The 17912-nt window shown below is 35.7% G+C and overlaps 1 protein-coding gene across 1 annotated transcript in view; it reads right to left on the reverse strand.

Annotated features, from left to right (window-relative positions):
- AIDA (axin interactor, dorsalization associated) overlaps window positions 1–17912 on the reverse strand; it is a 40853-nt gene that overhangs the window by 20709 nt on the left and 2232 nt on the right. The window contains exons 2-4 of the mRNA XM_082670402.1: window positions 12092–12161; window positions 4559–4612; window positions 4092–4146 (exon numbers count right to left, since the gene is read on the reverse strand). Of these exons, the coding sequence (XP_082526528.1) occupies window positions 4092–4146; window positions 4559–4612; window positions 12092–12161 (179 nt within the window). The remainder of the gene's footprint in view (window positions 1–4091; window positions 4147–4558; window positions 4613–12091; window positions 12162–17912) is intronic.

The raw sequence follows: 17912 nt of genomic DNA on the forward strand, positions 1-17912 counted from the left end.
GCCCTCATATGTGGATCTTAGACCCTAGTCAGGAAAAGCAGACAATAATAAGGCAACAAATAAACAAGATAATGTTAAGACTGCAATTAGTGTAATGAAGGACACAGAGGATGCTTGTGTACATGGAATAGAGGGATAACTTCAGCTGAGGTGAACAGGGCAGGCCTCTCAAACCTGAATTACTAGAAGACATCTGAGCCATGAGCTGGATGAGAGGAAATGTCCACAAGCAGCTCTGGGGCTGGGGCTCTCCAAGAATTAGAGAACAAGCTAGAGCAACAACAAAGGCTCTGGGGCAGGAGCTTGTTCAAGGAGTAGAATGGACTGTAGAGCTAAAGTCTGATAAGCAAGGGGGAAGTAGCAAAAGCTCTGAAATCAGATCTTAGCCCTACAAGGATGTTAATGACTTGAGCATTCACATAACTACTCTGAATCTCCGTTTCCCCAGTTCTATCCTTCCCAGACTGCTGAGAAAATTAAATTAAATAACACAGTATATGACATTGCATGGGAACATTTAAAGTACCATAAAAGTATAAGTCTACATTATTATATGGTAATTTATTTCTCCATAGTTTTCCCTATCTGGCTGACTAGAATCCTATTGTTTCAGATCTCACTAAGAAGGACTATTTTTAAAATTATAAGACTATCCTCTCTAAACTTGGTGCATGAATGCTCCTTGTAAGCTATTCATTCAACTCAAATATCAATTAATTCATCAGTCCCCAACCTTTTTGGCATCAGGGACCGGTTTCATGGAAGACAATTTTTCCACAGACCGTGGGTGAGGGAGGGGGGATGGTTCAGGTGGTAATGCGAGCGATGGGGAGCGACGGGGAGCGATGGGAAGCGGCAGATGAAGCCTCGCTCCCTCACCGCTGGCCACTCACGTCCTGCTGTGAAGCCCGGTTCCTCACAGGCCGCAGATCAATACTGGTCTGCGGCCCAGGGGTTGGGGACCCCTGAATTAATCACTTACACAGTATTATGCTAGATACTGAGAACAGGGAATGGGTGACAAAAAAAAAAAAGATCATGTATATCCATATCAGAAATGATTACATTTTAATAATAAAAAGGAAAAATCAAACCTTAAAATATGTACAAAACAACATCAGTGAAAAAGTTGAAAATCATATTAGTCATTAAGAATATCTTAAATTTGTATTATAATAGAAGAATTAAACAGTATTTTCTTTCCTTAGGCATCAATGCTTTGAAAAGGAAATGTCTGTTTTGCAGTAATAGCCTCTCCTTTATTTTGTATTTATAAGTATAGAGTATATCAGATATTTAATTTGTGTGAATAACTTTGGGAGAAAAATAACAGCTCCTTTCTCCCTTTCTGTAAATGTAGGATAGGTTTCCATTTTCACCAACTATGGAATAACAGGGATTCTAACGTCCTTTTAAAATAGGGTTCTACATAAATTTTACATAGGATTTTTCTTCTGACACTAATATTGATATTTTAGGAGAATTTAGAGAAGAGAGAAGCAAGTTTATAATTCCATGGAAGGTATTATCATGAGCATGGAGTCTACCACCATTGGGGACTAACTGGCTCATCCAGTAGAAATCACACACACAGGCCCACCCTCTACTGGTAAGAACTCAGCATTCTCAGCCTGCTGTCATGGAGCAGGCCCTGAAACCTCCTGAAGCTGACACTCTAAAAATCTCACAGACACACACCCCAGATGTATTCTTCTTTTGTGGCTGACATTTTTCATTTTTGTGGTAGGCAAAAATGAGCAAGTGCTTCCCATCTGAAAGGTTATTTTTTTAATTATGTGAGAAGATTCCCTGAAGACATTCAACCTAAAAATCTGCCGAGTTCATACTATAGGCAGAGCGTTGAATGAGGCTCTGTGGGGAAAATACAGAGGCTATTCACAATCTTGAGGAGAGAAATAAATATAAGTGAGAAAAATACAGGGAAGACTACAATGGGGGCTATAAAAAGTGCTCCTAGAAAGGACATGAAGTAGAGTTTAATTATGGCTAGGGAAAGCACGGAAAGCTTTCAGAGAAAGGTGGGATTTCTTCGGGGCCTTCAAAGATGAATTAATGGAAGGGAACTTCACAGTTTATGGGGTTGTCACGGGGGACCAAGTTTGAGTAAGAAGTAGTCTGCTACTAAGGATTAACGTAAGAAAATCAAGTAACTAGTACTTTCAAGATCTTAGTTTTAGTATGAATTTCAGACAGGATTATATTTTTAAAACTTTGAAGGAAAAATACATTAGCAAAATAAACCAACTAGGACTAACATGTTGAAAGACACAGTCATTCATTAATTTTCCTTTCCTTAACATTCTTAGAAGAGGCAGAGGTCAGCTTGACTAAGAACACTGAATCTGAAATATAGTCAAACACCAATTTATAGAAAATGTTTAATTCTGATAAAATAATTAACTCATAACAAGTGCCTAGATTTTATAAATTCAAAATTAATTACAGAGCATATCCTACTGAGATACAATATACACATTTATGTTCCTTTTAGAGGCAACAGCAAATTAAAATCATCTAAAAAAATAATAAGTACCAGGAAGGGAGAAGTCCAAACGAGAAGCACTATATAAATTCAAACTATAACAAAATGAATCCCAATAATACTCTTTCCTTTCCATTCCCACACCAAATCTTAAAAAAAAACAAAAACAAATAAACAAAGTAGAAGACTAATGCAGATTTTAGTCCAATCTTCCACTAAGATATGGGCCAAAAATCTCTCAGGAACTTGACCTGAAGAACCATGATATTTAGGGTTGATGCCAATACTGCACCATTCCAAGTATTAATAACAGAGTGCAGTGGTAGGAATGCAGGCTTTGAGATCACTTAGAACCCTGGTCAAAATCCGGTTCTGGCATTTACAAGCTGTAAGATCACGGGCAAGTGTCAGTAAGCAAAATGCCGTTGAGACGATTTATCTGAGTGCTTGGCATACTGCTGCTACTCGAAAAAATGGCAACCGTTATTACCAACGAGAAAGTCTATGAGGCCATAGGAGGAATAACTGAGCGAGTCTATGGAAAGAGATAATAAACATCTGAGTATAAGCGTTTACAAACTTTACAGTCACCCTACATACCTAACAGGTTCTTAAGTTTTATTTGGAAACAAACTGAAAAGAAATGGAAAATAGTGACTAGGTAAGGATCCCAAATCCAAATTATTCTTATCATTTAAAAGTGAACGTTATGATTTTCTTTAGAAACATTATATGACTCAGACATCCCAACTGCAGCTGAAATCTTTTTTTTAAAGCCATCAATGTGCTTTTCTTAAAATAATCTTATATATAGCCAGTTGCAAAAGACCATACATTATATGATTCCATTTATACAAAATGTTCAGAACAGGCAAATTTATAGAGACAAAAAGTAGATTAGTGGTTGCCTAGGGCTGGGAATTGGGGGAAGCTGGAGGGAAATGACTGAATGCTAACGGATAAAGGGTTTCTTTATGGGGTGATAAAAATGTCCTAAAATTGACTGTGGTGATATTCAATACTTGTGCCCTTGCTTATATTTCAAACATTTCCTCTAAGAGAACATTCATTTGAACCAGCAAAAAAGCTTCATCTAGCAGCAACCTAACCACCAAAATATTTGAAGGAATTGTTTACCTCAAAAAAACTTTCAGGAAGGAAAATGAGGACAACAAGGAAATATTTTATAGAGCAGATCAAACAGCTGGACTGCAGTTTTCAGTGACATGCTGTATAAATAAGCATCAATGACTATAACTTTATATTCTCCAGTAGACTCTACTGTAAATGTTTACCAAAGTAATTTAATTATAGTCTTATTAAAGAGATTAAAACAAAATAAAGGCTAAAACAGATAGATGAGGTACGACATAGAATCAAATAATTTTTCATATTCTATAATGAAAGTGAACCAAAGAATAATTACTATAAATATTATAGGAATTATAAAAGCACAAAAAAATTACATAGGACTAGATATTAACAGAAATGACTCAAATCAGCATCTCTGCTAAATAACCTTAATATCCATAACAGCTCAAATATTTTTCTAAAGGAGTATCACTAAAAAATATAAAACAAAACTTACTTGGTTCTAGCTTCTTCAGATCCTCCAGTTTAAATTCTTCTTGGGACTGTGTGGACTGAATTTAAAACATGCGCATTACATATTTTTATTACAAAGATTTCACTGCACCCTATGTCTTTTAAGTGGTTGACGACATATTCAAAAAGTAGCCAAAATAAATGAATCTATTTCTTGCTTTCAGGGTAAAAAAAAAAAAAAAAAATTCCAAACTGGTTTTTGTTTTTGTGTTTTTTGGAACATTCAGGCTAAAAATAACAGAAAAAAAATTGAAGTCATATCTTTCATTTTTACAGTTTATATAATATGAACTAAATCTTTTAATATGAGTTTAACCCATGAATTCTTACTGTTATAAAACCTTTGTGAGACGATACTGCTTTTGGCATGAATGCTAATATTTTATCAGAATAGTTCACAATAATTTCTTTTCCTTATATTAAAAAGTTGGAGGGGGGGAACCTATTTACCTGTAAAGCTGCACTTCGTAATTCCAAGCATGTTGCAATTTTGCCTATGGTTTTCTGAAGGAAAAAGAAAAAGCTATAAATACCAAATATATCATAACTGTTAGCTGTCCAAATCATCAAGTTAATTTTCATTGATAAGCAATCTATAATTTTAAAAAATAAGTTAAATTTTACTTCTTTTAGCATCTTGCAGACTTTGGAGATGAGAAACAGGAGGTAAAGGGCTGGGATCGGGCAGAGAAGGTGAGTATATATTCGCTCCTAACCTAATGTGCCACAACCAATTTTAAATCAAGTTTGCTTTGATGATAGCTTTAGATGTGATTTAAAGGGCAATGAAAAGGACTTCAAGCATCTTCCCTAAGCTTTACCTTTTCTTCTTCTCCATAAAGTCTGATATTCACTAAAAGACTTAAAAACAAAAATATCTGAAAGTTAGCACAGTGGTATAATTTAATTTTGACTCAAATCCAATCTTGACTTGTTCAATTAAATATATAAACAATACTAAGCAGAATCAATACTTGTGATAAATGGTGGTAAATTTTACAGTCAGATCTGAGCTATAAAATGGATACAAGTGATAAGGCGTAGTCCCTGTCTTTAATAAGCTCATGTTTCTATTATACAAGACACATTCAGAATCACTGTAACATAAAGCAGAGGCACTTGATTTTATAGGGCTTCAGCGAACTAAGCGGTAATAAGTCCTGGAGAAACAGGACAAGAATCGGAATTAGGATTCAAGCCCCAGTGACTGGGAGGATTTCTAAAACTAACGTACTAGGAAAACTGTCATGGTTCGTCTGAAGTCCCAAACTGAAGCAGGGGGAGAAAGGTTTGAAATGTGAAATGCATGTGTTGGGGGAGGGAGGTCATTATAAAGGGGACCTTCTAGGACCAGCTGCAAAATCTGTTATTACTTTAGCAATAAATCATACAGATAGTTTCTGGACAGAAGAATGACTATCAGATTTGCCCTTTAAGAAGACCGCTGTGTGGGCTTCCCTGGTGGCGCAGTGGTTGAGAGTCTGCCTGCCGATGCAGGGGACACGGGTTCGTGCCCCGGTCTGGGAGGATCCCACGTGCCGCGGAGCGGCTGGGCCCCTGAGAGGCCCGCGTACCGCAAAACAAAACAAAACAAAGAAGACTGTTGTGATAACAGTATCCATAGGGTGAAGGAGAAAAGGGAAAAGAATAAAGGTAAGATCAATCAGGTTATTTCAACTGTCTATGTAAACAGTAATCAGAACAAGAACATGAATGACTAGGGTTGAAATGAAAAGGAGGAGACCCATAGAACAAATATGTGCACGAGTAGGCAGCAGCTGGATTATGCCCATCAAGACTTTTAAATCCTTCCTAATAAAAAGGAATAAATCCTGACAATAAAAGTGAATATATATGTACAATATTTGCAATGCCTTCACAAAAAAAATATTCTGGAAAAGAAAAGGATGTTTTTCTATACATACTGACGACCTGCAAAAGTTTAGTCAATTAGATTTGGTGGTTTTCTCTTTCATCAATTTTCTTTGGAAGATAAATGAGGAGCAAAGAGGAGTAACAACTATCGTCCTGGTACCTGGCACCCAGGCTAGATGGCACTACGCAATTATCATGTGGACCATAAACAGCTGGGATAGTTCACAAAATAAAACACTAATTCTACAAATAACAAATGCTAGAGAGGGTGTGGAGAAAAGGGAACCCTCCTACACTGTTGGTAGGAATGTAAATTGGTGCAGCCACTATGGAAAACAGTATGGAGGTTCCTTAAAAAACTAAAAATAGGGTTGCCATATGATCCAGCAATCCCACCCCTAGGCATATATCTGGAGAAAACTATAATTAGAAAAGATACATGCACCCCAATGTTCACAGCAGCACTATTCACAATAGCCAAGACACAGAAGCAAGGTAAATAAATGTCCATCAACAGATGAATGGATAAAGAAGATGTGGTATATGTATATACAATGGAATACTCCTCAGCCATAAAAAAGAATGAAATAATGCCATTTGCAGCAATATGGATGGGCCTAGAGATTATCATACTAAGTGAAGTAAGTCAGAAAGAGAAAGACAAACACCATATGATATCACTTATGGAATCTAAAATATGACACAAATGAACTTATTTATGAAACAGAAACAGACTCACAGACATAGAAAACAAACTTATGGTTACCAAAGGTGAAAGGGGGAAGAATAAATTAGGAGCTGGGGATTAGCAGACACAAAGTACTATATGTAAAACAGATAAACAATAAGGTCCTACTGTATAGCACAGGGAACTATATTCAGTACCCTGTTATAAACCATAATGGGAAAGAATATGTATATATTGATATATATATCAATATGTATAACTGAATCACTTTGCTATACACCAGAAGGTAACACAACATTGTAAATCAAGTATACTTCAATAAAAAAAATTTTTTAATTTAAAAATATATAAATAAATAAACCACGACTGAGCAAAAGACATGACTCTTGGTCAAGGAACAAGTAACAATATTTAACTATCTCCACAATCTTTAAAAATTTCTTTTAATCTTAATATAAAAGTTTAGAAAACGTCAAATTTTATTTTGAAATTTTACATTTAAATATTATATTTAATAGAACTGCTGCAAAAGGAATCCAGATACTCAGATTTATTTACCCTCTGAAAGAGCTGTTGTGGAGGAACCAGCAACAATCTTTTCTACATAAAATCTAATAACCTCAGATCATTGTTCACATATATCACTCAAATCTGACAAAACTAGTAAATAATTTTAAATATAAATATAATTATATAGTAATAGTAATAGCTAACAACTATTGAGCAGTTACTAAATGACAGACTCTGCTAAGTGATTTACACACATTACGTCATTTAATCCTGACTACAACCCTATGAGTTAGATACAACTATTTTATAGATGTGAAAACAGAAGACAGGTTAAGCAACTTGCCCTGGACATCAGTGTATTCTATACAATAGCAATATATACAACAAAGTAATATACTTATTTTAATACCATTTGGCCATACTTTTTATGTTCTTTAAAAAATGGTTTTGAAAAAGGGTTGTCTGTATTAAGGGACACGTACCAGTGAGTAAGTCTTTAAAAATACTAGTTAACTCCTTTTCCTTCTTTACTATACAATCCATCTGATTTGATGTTTTTAACATTTAAGGTAAAATGTAGTTTAACAACTATAAGTCCACTAATAATCTATTTTAAATTTAAATATTTCTTCACGTTAAGCAGAAGCAACAGTTTTTTACACAGAATCTACTGAACTATGGCAAAATACCAATAAGCATTATTCATAACTATTTTAAGGGACCACACCCAACATCAGTATTAAAAAAGGAGTGAAACACTATCATTTTCAGCTGTAGCAAAACATGCAGCATTTATTGATGTCAAAATCAAGTGCTTGCTACTGTAATTATTTCAACTTTCTTAGAAAGAAATGGTTCAGAAAAATTATTAAGAAGCACAAAGTCATATGTGTCAGAATATAAATATTGACTATTAACTAATACACATTAAGACTAAGCACTCAAAGTGAAGTTTAATTTTAGAAAGATTTAAATAATTAGCACTTCATTCAAATTAACTGCTTATACCTACTGTGGTATAGAAATGGAAAATGTCATTTTCAGAATACTGGCTACTTTACTTTGTCACTTGCTAGGGAAATGGACAACTCAAAAAGAGCGGTGAAAGGAAAAGATGAAATAGAAATATACAAATAAAGAGCAAAAGTAATTTTGCTAAAACATATCAAGGAAAAATAGGTTGAAAAAATACACATTGTTAAAGTAGTAGAGTCTCAATCCAGACTTAATTTTTTACATTTAGACAGCCAGCCGTCTACTCTTCAGATGGCGGGGGTAGGGAGGAAAGAAAGGAAGAGAGGGAGGCGGCAGTGGAAAGTGGGGACCTATAAAATGTAAAACAAGCATATAGTGCTGGAATTCTCATTACCACTAAATTTGATTCAAAACAGGGAAAAACTTTCTAAGCATCATGAGACAGGATGTTCTAGTCTGTCCAGAAACTTACATGAGAAAATCTACTACACCAAAGCAGGGAATTCAAAGGAATGAAAGCTTTTGCCAGCTCTTTTTTGGCTACTAAACCCTGTTGTTATAATGACAAAACTATTAAGAAATGAAATGAAAGCTATGTCAACTGATCATGAGGGAACATCAAATAAGAATTATAAACTTGCTTTTTTTTCCACCAGAAATCTTTGAGAATATTTTGAATAGAAAAGCCATATGAAGATTTTTTACCATCAACTAATAAACTTTAGAGAGATCAGTAGCTCTGCTTTAGAGTTCTTCAGATTTAAAATAAATATTGTGAAGATATATATGTTATTCTCTAAAAAAATAGGATTCCTCTAATCTTAAAATAATAATCATATACAAATAAATATCAATAACTTAAGATCTAACAAAGCATTTATTCATCAAATATTTTTGAAATCTTACTGTGAACTAACAGTAGAAAGCTTCATAAAGAAAGCACTTTAGAAATATAGTGGTTTTTAAAAATCTTCTTTCAAAGTTCCACAAATTATTAAATGGTTGGCATAATTCTAAAACTTGTCACTGCTACAAAAACATTTAAAATAGTAAAAGCATAAAGAATATAATTCCAAATAGAAAACATATAGAACAATTTTGCTTAGAATAATGTAAGGAACATTCTCCATTTTCCTCTTTTAAGGAAAACACAATCGAATTTCTTCTCCTTTGGCTTACATGCCAGGTCTGGCATTCAATTAATTTTGCAGACCTAACAGTTGGTTTCAAAATTTCCCATAACATGTTCTTTAGATCCAATGAAATATTATAAAGGGAGGAGGAGGGAGACTTTCAAAAGCCAACAAATCTGAGAAATACTCCATTACCCAAACTCTTTAAAACTCCAACATACACATTAACATACTAAAAGCCCTGACAAGTCACAAACTCTGTTCATATAACATCTATTAATTTTTCAGAGTCAATGTTCTCCAGATAATGCCTGGGAAATCTTTGTTTTTCTAATCATTTATTAACTTAGAGCCTCTAAGTTTTTCCTTATGTGACATTGAAATAAGGCCTACAATGTCAATATGAGGTTTCTGGCCCATTGTGAATGTTTCACCTGTATTTTTAAAGAAATTTTTTTTGAAGAATTTGTAAATACATACGACTTGCCTTATATTCATAATGTAGTACAGAGTGATTTGGGGGTCCTTCTCCAAGCCCAAGGAATAGGGAGGCAGGCACAACCTCTCTCTGTAGTCACTACTGGCAGCCACATTTGCCTCCTAAGCAGGTTTATAAATAATAAATACCTCAGAAATCAGGCCTCGAGGAGGGGAGGAGGAACAGACTACCTCAAAGGTAGAGGTCATTTGAAGATTTAGGGATACGTTTCAAGATCATTTAGGGTTATCTAATCCCTCATTTCATACATAAGGAAATTAAGGCCCAGAGACAGAGACTGGATTCAAGACCAAGTCTTCTGACTCCACATCTCAGGCTCATTCCTTTAGGTCATGGTGCCTCCTGGGCCTTGTGGAGGGTGAGATCTGTGTAAGCTGAAAAAAGACAGCAGCCGGGTGCCTACTAAGAACAGCTATAAATTAAAGATTGAATACACAGCACTGTCAAACACTCCAGCTTCATCCTTAGAAAGTTAAAGAAAATTAAGAAAAAGCTAATTTTTTCTGGTTAGTCTAATCATCAGAATACGACAAAGCTCATTTCTTGATGACATTTTTAAAAACTTTAGTATGTTTTAGGTCAAATCAGTTTATATTTGAGGTCGTGTTGCTCATAGAACCTATACCTAAGCAACAGATGTTGGAGACAAGGCAAACAGGTGATTAAAATATGGCTGTCATTAAACTTTTTAATTTCCTAAGCTTTCATTTTGTTTCCATAGTCATAACACACTTTGTTAGCTGTTAATTTACATACTCAGATATTTGAGATTGTTTCAAAACATAGATGTTTAAACTTTCAATTCTGTGATGCCAGCTGATCACTTCCTTAGCAATTCGTAGACAGATTTCACAAATCTTAGAGGTGATAAAGCATATAGTCCTTCTTCCTTTCCTTTTGCAAACCAGACAATTCCTCTGTGGTAATTATTTTCCAGGGCTAAAATCCTAAGTTTCCTAAATCTATTGTGGATATTAGCAATTATTAAGGAAAAAAGAAAAATATACTTTAAAATTTTAGAACTTCTATTACCTTTTAAAGTACAAAATAAAGATACACTAGATGACACAGACCCAAAAATGTTTTATTAGGGTTTTTTTTGAATTTTATCTTATTTATTTTTTTGTACAGCAGGTTCTTTTTTTTTTTTGATTTTTGAATTTTATTTATTTTTTTACACAGCAGGTTCTTACTAGTTATACATTTTATACATATTAGTGTATACATGTCAATTCCAATCTCCCAATTCGTCCCACCACCACTGCCCCTGCCACTTTCCCCACGTGGTGTCCACACGTTTGTTCTCTACATCTGTGTCTCTATTTCTGCCCTGCAAACCGGTTCAGCAGACCTCAAATATTTTTAAAATGCAAACATACTAACTTGTGTAAGAAATATGACTGACCTTAATTTTTGGTGCTTTTTCTTTTCAAAGACTTATAAAGATGAATCAAATGAATACAGGCCTAAGGACTAAAACCAATTTGTTTAGGCTTACTTAAAGAGTGTGCAAAGAATCACGCCCACTCCCACTCCTTGTACAAAAAGAGAATAAAAGCAAATTAAGTCACCATAGTTTTTACAATGTCTTAAGAAATGGGAGGAAAACTGACATGAATTTTTTCATTATCTACGAGATTAAAATTTAACTTAACATTAGATACCTTGAGCCAGGAAAAATAAGAATTGTTTCCTCCCATTTCTTCTCACTGTTTTACAGTAAGGCTTCTTAAAATATCCCATTTTTCACAATCTCTAGCAGTACAGGGAATCAATTTGATACATTAAAATTTTAATTCAAGGAGAAAGAGCACCCTTGAAACATTTTGCAACTTTATGCATTTATTTTGTTGATGGATTCTTATGCTAAATTCTTGACTTGAACTAATTATTTTTCAGTGGTGGCTTTTTTTGTTTTTCGTTTGTTTTGTTTTTTGTTTGTTTTCAGAGGAGGTGGAGAAGGAGGTAAGGAAGTTCTGAGTTAAGTAAGTACTGAGGTGGGATGCAATTACTCACAATCAAACTCCAGTCTCTGGTACCCCTTCCTTCCCAACCAAAGTGTGGATGGTCTCCACTAAATGTCTAAATGGCTGAGTAAAGAAATTCATTAAGTGAGAAATTCATTACATGGTAAATCATGTGGTATCTCTAAAGTAATTACTTAATGTTCAGCGAAGCATAATCAGTATCATTCTTTGTACTTAAGTATAACAGTTTTTGTTGTTTGTTTTTGCTTAATGGACTCAAAAGACAGAACCCTTTTCATTTGGAATCTGATGTATCTAGAGATTATTTTATGGTACCTTTTGTTCTTCTGTGAACTCAGAATTATTGTGTTGAGCTTGGGCCTCTTTTTGTAGGTGTCTTGCTAATCTGTAAGAAGAAAAAAACATGCTTTAAAATTGAAGGAAAGCAAACTATTTCAAGTGAAACACGGTAAAATAATTTAATTCTTAAAAAAGAGTGAAGTACAATAACACTTTTCTTCTGTTTTCAAAGTATAAATCTACATTATCTTTAGAATCTAACTCTTTATACAATGACAATGGAAATAAGATACTTTTCATACCATTTCACTGGGACAAATTTCAGCTCGAGACAGCAAAAACAGAATCATAGAGGTGGAAAGAATCTCAAATGACATCGAATTCAACTTTCCTTAGTACACATGAATTTCTTCTACAACAAGCCAAGAGCAGTTGTCCAGATTCAGCTTAAACACTTCCAGTGAGCACCAATTAATAGTACCAGCCAGAGGTACTTTATCAGTCTATCATTAATTTGCTGATAAGATTAGTTCAAATTACAGCCATGACAAAGTGATGATACTCTATCAAATTATACTTTTGAACGTATTTTTCATGGCAAATAAAGAAAATCCTCTACCAATCAGACATGGAAATCACTGTTTGCTCAGTTATCATCATCCTTAAAAACAGCAGCTAGGCCTCGGATGAGTTTTCAAGGATGGATCTGTGTTACAAGTCTAAGCTCAACTCTTACAGCTAAACAATAAAAAGAAAAATAACTCAATTTAAAAATGAGTAAAAGGTTTGATTGAACAGACATTTCTCCAAAGAATATACAAAAATGGCCAGTAAGTACATGAATATCATCTCATTAGTTATTAGGGACATACAAATTAAAACCACGATGACATACAACTTCACACCCACCAGGATGGGTATAATTTTTAAAAAGAGGGAGAAAAAGTACAATGGGTATTGGCAAGGATGTGGAAATTGGAACCCTACCACTGGAACTGATGGTAGGAATGTAAAATTGTACAGTCACTGTGGAAAACAGTTTGGCAGTTCCTTAAAAAGTTAAGCATAGGGGGCTTCCCTGGTGGCGCAGTGGTTGAGAGTCCGCCTGCCGATGCAGGGGACACGGGTTCGTGCCCCGGTCCGGGAAGAGCCCACATGCCACGGAGCGGCTAGGCCCCTGAGCCATGGCCACTGAGCCTGCGCGTCCGGAGCCTGTGCTCCAGAATGGGAGAGGCCACAACAGCGAGAGGGCCGCGTACCGCAAAAAAAAAAAAAAAAAAAGTTAAGCATAGAGTTACCACATAACCCAGCAGTTTCAAAATCCTAGGTATATTCCCAAGAGAACAGAAAACATGTTCACACTCACACACACAAAAACTGTACACGAATGATCACAGGAGCAGCATTATGCGTGATTAGCCAAAAACTGGAAATACCTAAAATGTCCATTAACTGATGAACAGATAAACAAAATGTGGCGCACACATTCAAAGGAATGTTATTTGGCCATAAAGAGGAATGAAATACTGATACATGCTACAACATGAATGAACCTCAAAAACATTATGCTAAATGAAAGAAGCCATAGAAAAGATCACATATTATATGATTCCACTTACATGAAATATCCAGAATAGGTAAAGCCATAGAGATAGAAGGCAGATTAGTGGTTGCCAGGGGCTGGGGAAATGAGAGAATTGGAAGTGACCCATATCAGGTAAAGGGTTTCTTTTTAGAGTGATGGAAATGTTCTGGAATGAGATAGTGGTGATGGTGGCATAACATTGTGAACATACTAAAAACTAACAAATTGTACACCTTTACAGTGATAAGTTTCATGTTACGTGATATTTATTTTAATTTTTAAAAACTTGCAGGGGGGAAAAAAGAAAACAAAGAATTGAAAGGATTTTTTTGGTGAGACATTTTGTAACTACAAAAGAATTTTAAACTATAATTCCCAAGCATACTATACTATCCTAGGTGGGGAACGGAGGCAGGGATACAAAGGGTAGCAAGTGCTAGATTTCCCACCAAGCCGTTGCAAAAGACAGTTCACCAAGTTTCCAAAAAGCCTTAGATGGAAGTTTTAATCTATACAATCATGTCTTTAAAGATCAAGAGTAAAGTTCACTTGATGACCTCTATCTAATCTATGAAAGGTCTGCATCCTCCTTATCATAACGCAAGAAACTCCTACCTAAAATCATAACGTTTGCCAGGATAGCTCCACCATGTTACTTAATCAAAGTGCTTCCATCCATTTATTTCTTTTCCCCCAAAACTGGAAACCCCAGAATATTTGTCCTAAAATGTCATTCATAGACCCACTCTGTGGATTTTATACAGGAGTAAGTACAATTAGAAATAGCCATAGCCATACTTGTCCCGTACTTGGTTTCCTTTCTAACTCTTGCTGGCCTACCATCTACGTAGAGTTCTCTTCAGGAATCACAGTCTACACTTAACAATGTCAACTACACATCCCTGAATTCAGGGAAGTTACAGTGTTGCACAGTTTCTTTATTTGACAAGTTCTACACACAATATGCCAATAGTGACTGTAAACCTAAGCAGGTCACTGTCAGAAGAAAGGATATAGCTCTAAACTCCTGCTCAAATGCTAGCAGTCAGTAGACAATGATGTCAAATTCAAACAGAATCCTGTTTTTAAAAATTAGGCAACAGGCTGCAGGAAATATTTGCAAATCATATATCCTATCTGATGAAGAACTGATATCCAGAAAATACAAAGAACTCTTCTAATTCAACAGGGAAAAGACAAACAACTCAATTTAAAAATAGGCAAAAGGAAAAAAAAAATAGGCAAAAGGTATGAAGAGACACTTTACAAACAAGATTTACATGGAAAATAAGCATCATAAGAAAAGACACTCAGTATTACTAGTCGTAAGAGAAAAGCAAATGAAAACCACAGTGAAGTACACTACATACCCACTAGAATGGCTATAATCAGAGACACACAATAACAAATGCTATCAATGTACAGAAACAGGAACTGTCATATATCGTTGGTAGAAATGTAAAATGGTGCACCCAGTTTGACCAACCAGTTTCCCTTTAAAAATTACACATAAATTTACCATATGAGCCAGCAATTCCACTCCTACATCTCTACCCAAGAAGAATGAAAATATACGTGCACCCAGGCTTACACGTGAATGTTCACAGCAGCGTTAATGATAACAGTCGAAAAGTAGAAACAACTCAAATGTCTACCAAGTAGTGAATGGATACACAAAATGTGGTATACCCATACAATGCAATACTACTCAGCAGTAACAAGGAACAAGGTACTGATACATACAACAACATGGATAACTTCAAACACATTATGCTAAATGAAAGAAGCCACATACAGATCACATATCATATGATTCAATTTACGTGAAATGTCCAGAAAAAGTTTCATTTCATCTTTAGAGACAGAATATAGATTAACGGCTGCCTGGGGTTAGGGTGGGAACATGGAATGACTGCAAATGTGCATAAGGGATCTTTGTGGGGTGATGGAAATGTTCTAAAGTTTGATTGTAATGATGCCTGCACAACTTGGTAAATTTACTAAAAGTTCACTGAATTGTAAACGTAAAATGCTGAATTTCACTGTATATAAATTATACCTCAATAAAGTTATTTTTAAAAACTTTTTGTAAAACCTAGGTAAAAAAATTAATTTTCTAGGGCGTCCTTGGTGGCACAGTGGTTAAGAATCCACCTGCCAGTGCAGGGGACATGGGTTCGAGCCCTGGTCCAGGAAGATCCCACATGCCGCGGAGCAACTAAGCCCGTGCGTCACAACTACGGAGCCTGCACTCTAGAGCCCGCAAGCCACAACTACTGAGCCCGCGTGCCACAACTACGCTTCAGCCCACGTGCCGAGAGCCCGTGCTCCTCAACAAGAGAAGCCACTGCAATGAGAAGCCCGCGCACCGCAACGAAGAGTAGCCCCCACTCGCCGCAACTAGACAAAGCCCGGGCGCAGCAACGAAGACCCAACTCAGCCAAAAATAAATGAATAAATAAAATTAATTTTTAAAAAATTTAAAACTTTTAAGCCCATAAATGATTGCACCATTTTAAGACAAAGTGAGACATAAATCTGTCCACTGAGGGAAAATCCACCTGCTCTGGGTATCAGATGAGCAGGTAAGAGTTGACATTCTATTAGTAAAGGTAAAAAACCTATCAAATATTTTTCTCTAGAGAATAACCTCAGTTTCCAAGGGTGCCTACAGGTAATACAGGACTGCTCTCAAGGGGAAGTTTTAAATATCCTTAAAGCACATAAACAAGTGACCCACAGAAACCCCACAGCAATCCATGACAGAAACAAGTGCTTCTCAAACTATTTAGAGTGAAGAACTAGTTTTTTCCCCTGCAATCTGTTCCAGGCTAATCCTTTTATAAAATAAAATAAAAACTATCATTAAGATGTCACACCACAATGAAATTCCTAAATTTTAAATCCCCAATTCTTTATTTATCTCGTTGCAGACCAGCAAGGACGTGGGACCACACCTTGAGAGGCACTGACACAAGGCATAATAAGGATGATTAACAAGGCTTATCCAATCTTCAAACTCACCCATTCATTTAACAAATACTTATTGAGCATCTGTGTGCCAGATTAATGCCTCAGGACTGATCCTGTGAAATAGTTGATTCTAGGCAGCAGAGTCCATGCCACTCTACCCTAAGTTAGGGTGCAGGTACCCCCAGGTTGCTGAAAGAGGTGGGCTGCTAGAGGGAGTTGTTTTTAATTGATCATGTATATTTTAGATAGCAATTTTAGTTTCAACATAATTTGCTTAAATCTTCCAACAGTACTGTGGCATCAACTCCTTAATGCTCCCACAGCATATTCCTGAATCAAGCCATTCACTAGAATACAACAATTATATAATATCTAAATAAATAATTACTTGATAACACTCTAGTGCTACTCTGGACACTACGTATACAGTAGAGAACAAAATAGACAACCCCTCCTATACCCTGTTTTCAAAGAGCTTACATTCAAGTGGGGAGAGAGACAACCAACCAAATGAATACATAAAATATATTGTACTTTAGATGGTGATAAATACTATAGAAAAAATTAAGCAGGATTGGGGGTTGGATCTGCAAGACTGAGGTAAAGGGAGTGGGAGTGGACAGCATACTTAACTGGACAAAGAGGGCCTCGCAGAGATAATATTTGGACAAAGACCTGAAGGAGGTGATCAATTGGCCCAAGCAGATAATGGAGGAAGAGTGTTCCAGAAAAAGTACAAAAGCCCTAAGGCAGAAGCATGCTTCAGGAAACAGCAAGGAGTGTGGCAGCACTTACTCTTTTCCTACTTCTGTAATAGCAATACCCATTTATTCTAAAATCCTCCAGCATTTCTCACAATGAAAAATAAATAAATAAATAAAATCCTCCATTAGACTCAATACTTTGAGGATGGATATCAAATCTTATTCATTTCTATACGCCCAGCTCTCACTTGCTGAGTGATGAAACTGTTTAAGCTGTGATATTCTTACCTTACGATAAGTACAAACACATCCACTCCCTCCCCCACAAAGTCCCCATCCCATGAATTCACTCCTGTGTGTTGCACAGCTGTAAAGACACAGCTGCCTCTGCGGTCAGAAAGGCCAGTTCTCCCAGACTTCTCCTTCTTCTCGCTCAGTATCTAGTCAGTTACTAAATCCCATCCATTCTTTTTCACATCATTTAGTGGCCCCCAAATGGTCTCCTTTTCTCACAGATAATTCAAATTAAAAAAAGACAACTGGCCTTCATTTTTGAGTGTATTAATTTTAAATTCAACATCGTGTATGTAGCCTG

Source organism: Grampus griseus, assembly GCF_964374135.1.
Source record: "Grampus griseus genome assembly, chromosome: 1".
NCBI classification, from domain to species: domain Eukaryota; kingdom Metazoa; phylum Chordata; class Mammalia; order Artiodactyla; family Delphinidae; genus Grampus; species Grampus griseus.